A 3546-nucleotide genomic window follows, 5' to 3' on the forward strand; every position below is an offset into this window, starting at 1 on the left:
TAACGCTAAACAACCAAATCCTTTACATAGAAATATCACAAGCCGAACTTTCACAAAACCTTAATAATCTCGGATAGAGGAATTTGAGATGCAATGCCGACAAAGACGACAAATTGCACCAAAATGACCACATGCATGTATGCACGATGAGAGTTTTAAAATACTCCTTGCACGACACAGAAAGAATTGCAATCAAGTTTCGTAAAGTTAAATTACTTGTTTTTCTTGTTAGTTGTTTTTGCTATAGTTGCTGCCAATCAAGTAATGAAGAAGCACTTGATTGGATAGTATCACAAGCTGAACAAGTTCAACAAACCTTACTAATCTCGGACATAGGGATTTGAGATGCAATGTCAACAAAGCCGACCAATTGCGGAAAAATCACCAAATGCCTGTATGCATACTTCCGATTGAGAAGTTAAAATACTCCTTGTGACAGCACAGAAAGAAGACCAACAAAATGCAGTTGAAAATCGTTGAAACAATTGAAATTAAGTCTCACAAAAATACATTAGCTTGTTAGTTGTTTTTGCTACCAATCAAGTGATGTAGAAGCACACCCGCTGCAACACTTACATTCAAGCTTTCGACAGCCATAAAGGATCTAAAGTTCTGACCTGAAAAACTATTATCTTTCTCGGCATCCACTGCATCCTCGTCTTCTCCAGCAATTATATCGACAGGGATATTTCCCGGAATTCTAACTAATTCAGTACATGACCTCTCCACCAATGGCCTCAGACCAGTGCCTTCACTTCCCAAAACAAGGATTGTAGGAGCACCTGGCACAATCTCATGCAATGCAACAGCTCTAGATGAAACAGAACCACCTAGGACCCGCCATCCATTTTCTGCTGAAGACGTTTGGAATTGCATCATATTCTTGCAAGACCTCAGCTCCATTAATTCAAGTGAGCCCGCACTTGCTTTGCTCACTACTCCACTCAATGGTGCTGAGTTCTTAGCACACAACACAATCCCAGAAGCTCCGAAAAAGTAAGCAGACCGTATAATTGCACCCAAATTCTGAGGATCAGTAACCTCATCCAAAGCAACCCAAAGAGGAGTGCTCTCTTCCTCAATTGAAACAGGTTCTAATTCCTTAATACCAACCATTTCCAATGGAGAAGCATCGAGGAGAAGTCCCTGATGGGGCCTGTTATCACTAATCATATTCAGGTCATGTTTAGATACCTCATTTTTACCTAATCCAACTTTTTCCGCCATCCTCAAAACTCTCTCAAACCCTTTCTTATCCTTCTTCTTCCTGTTATTCCCACTCAAATCCAACCCTTCCTGAATATACAGACCATAAAATTCCCTTCTTCCAGCTGATAATGCAGCTAAAACAGGACCAACACCGTAAATTCCCTCACCAACCATTCTCGGTAGGTTAGATTCAGTCGCCTCTTTCCACGTCTTTTTACCCCAACTATCTTGATTGTTCCACCTTCTAACCTCCGGCCTATCAGACCCCGGTCTTACATTAATCCGACTTAACCTGCTCTTAATCTTATCCCATCTCGGATTATCCACTTCCTCCATTTCTCCTTCATCATTTTCTTCCCCACTATAAGTCCTTCCCCGATAATTGTCTCGTCTATCCTCATTTCTCTTAAATTCTACGCTCTTCGCAGCAGAAACACCGCTTTTCAAGAACTTCTCAGCCGATTCCTCCCAAGAAGACTTATTTACAACCACTTTTTCAGGTCTTTTAGTTTGTTTGGCTTTATCTTTTGCAAGCCAAGGAAGACTCTTTTCACTGCCTTGTACTATTTTCCCATTATCTGAAGTTGAAAAACTTCTAGCAGTAATAGAAGGGTGAAACCCACATGAAAAATTCATAGATGTTTCTAAGTTCCATTTTTTAGAAGTGGGTTTATTGCTGAAAAGGACTAAAGTTCTTGGGCTTAATAAGCGATTAAAATCATGGGTTTGCGTTTTCTTGCTAACACAATTAGAAATGCTCAAAGATTTCAACGTAAAATTGTGCTTTAGAAGCGTGGGTTGGCATACAACTAGTAAAGATTGTGGCTTTGAGGTGTGAAACTGTTTTAGCATAATGGCAAAATTGTGAAGAAACTTAAAAGCTAATTGAAAATAAATGGCAAAAACTTAGTTTATGAATTATACCTTTGAGGGTCTTGAAAGTGCTAAGGTTGTTGAGCTGAAGGATTTTAGGAGGGTTTATCCATTTCTATCGTAAGGAGGGGGCAGTGGAACGAGTTGATAGTTTTCGTGCTATGTTATCGCTCCACCCTTGAGGTTGAGCAATGTTCAGTTCTGGTCCCTTGACTTCCAAATTTTGGCAGATGAAAGAACAGTCTAATTGAAAAATAGAAACATTCAATTTGGGGGAACTGCACTTATAAATTAAAATAAGCAAATAAATAAATTGCGAGGTTTTCGACTATTGATATGTCATTGATGGGAAAGAATTAGATTCAGTGGATTCGCAAATGCGAAATTTCATAAATATACGATTGGGTCACTTACATTGTAAAAAATAATCTAAAATTTATTGCAAAGTTCTAACTCAAAACTCCCCTCTTCTCCCCTCTCTCTCCACTACCTCCTTCTTTTTCGTTTTTTATTTTTTAAAATTTAAAAAAAAAAAAAAAAAAAAAAAAATTAAAAATGTTTTTATTATTTTTTTAAATTTTTTTTAATAGAGTATTATAATTCATATACCCATATATACTCATATACAATATTATAATCCATATACTCATATACAATATTATGCACTCATATACAATATTATACAAAAATTATAATCCATATACCCATATACATTCATATACACCTATATACAAATATTATACACCCATATACTTATAACCCTTATATCCATATACACCCATATACACCCGTATGCAATATTATACACCCATATACAATATTATAACTCATATATCCATATACATCCATATACACTCATATACAATATTATACAATATAATACACCCATATACAATATTATACAATATTATAACCCATATATCCATATACAATATTATACACCCATATACACTCTTATACACCCATATACAGTCATAGCCGGAGTTCCGTTCTCCGGCGTATACACCCATATATAGTCATCGCCAGAGTTTCATTCTCCGGCGAACTCCAACACCACCACCAGAACCAACTGCTCAAACATCAAAGATCCGGCGTGACAGAGGGAGAGGGGAAATAAAAAAAAAAAAAAAAAAAAAAAGATCCGGCGTGACAGAGGGAGATGGGAAATTAAAAAAAAAAAAAAAAAAAAATTTAAAAAAAGAAGAAAAGAAGGCAGTCGCAAACTCCAAAAAAAATTAAAATAATAATAATAAAAAAATTAAAATTAAAATTAAAAAAAAAAGGAGGCAGTGGCGAACTCCCAAATTTTTTTTTTTAAATTAAAAATTAAAAATAAAAAATGAAAAAGAAGGAGGCAGTGGAGAGATAGGGGGAGGAAGAAGGGAATGGGTAATTTTTTGACAAGTAATTTTTGTTTAAACTGAAGATGGGCTACTGTGGGCAAGAAACTCAAATATGGGCTAA

The 3546-nt window shown here is 36.0% G+C and overlaps 1 protein-coding gene across 1 annotated transcript; it reads right to left on the minus strand.

Moving 5' to 3' along the window:
• Window positions 1–463: 463 nt before the first annotated feature.
• LOC132641042 (uncharacterized) lies at window positions 464–2356 on the minus strand. The gene has a single exon (XM_060357916.1). It carries the CDS (start codon window positions 2059–2061, stop codon window positions 520–522), a length of 1542 nt encoding a protein of 513 aa, XP_060213899.1. The 5' UTR covers window positions 2062–2356; the 3' UTR covers window positions 464–519.
• Window positions 2357–3546: the final 1190 nt, after the last annotated feature.

The sequence above is a fragment of the Lycium barbarum genome, chromosome 5, assembly GCF_019175385.1.
Source record: "Lycium barbarum isolate Lr01 chromosome 5, ASM1917538v2, whole genome shotgun sequence".
NCBI lineage: Eukaryota > Viridiplantae > Streptophyta > Magnoliopsida > Solanales > Solanaceae > Lycium > Lycium barbarum.

What these genes read in the sequence shown, in the direction of transcription:
- LOC132641042 (XM_060357916.1), bottom strand. Translation starts at nt 2,061, where the DNA reads ATGCTAAAACAGTTTCACACCTCAAAGCCACAATCTTTACTAGTTGTA.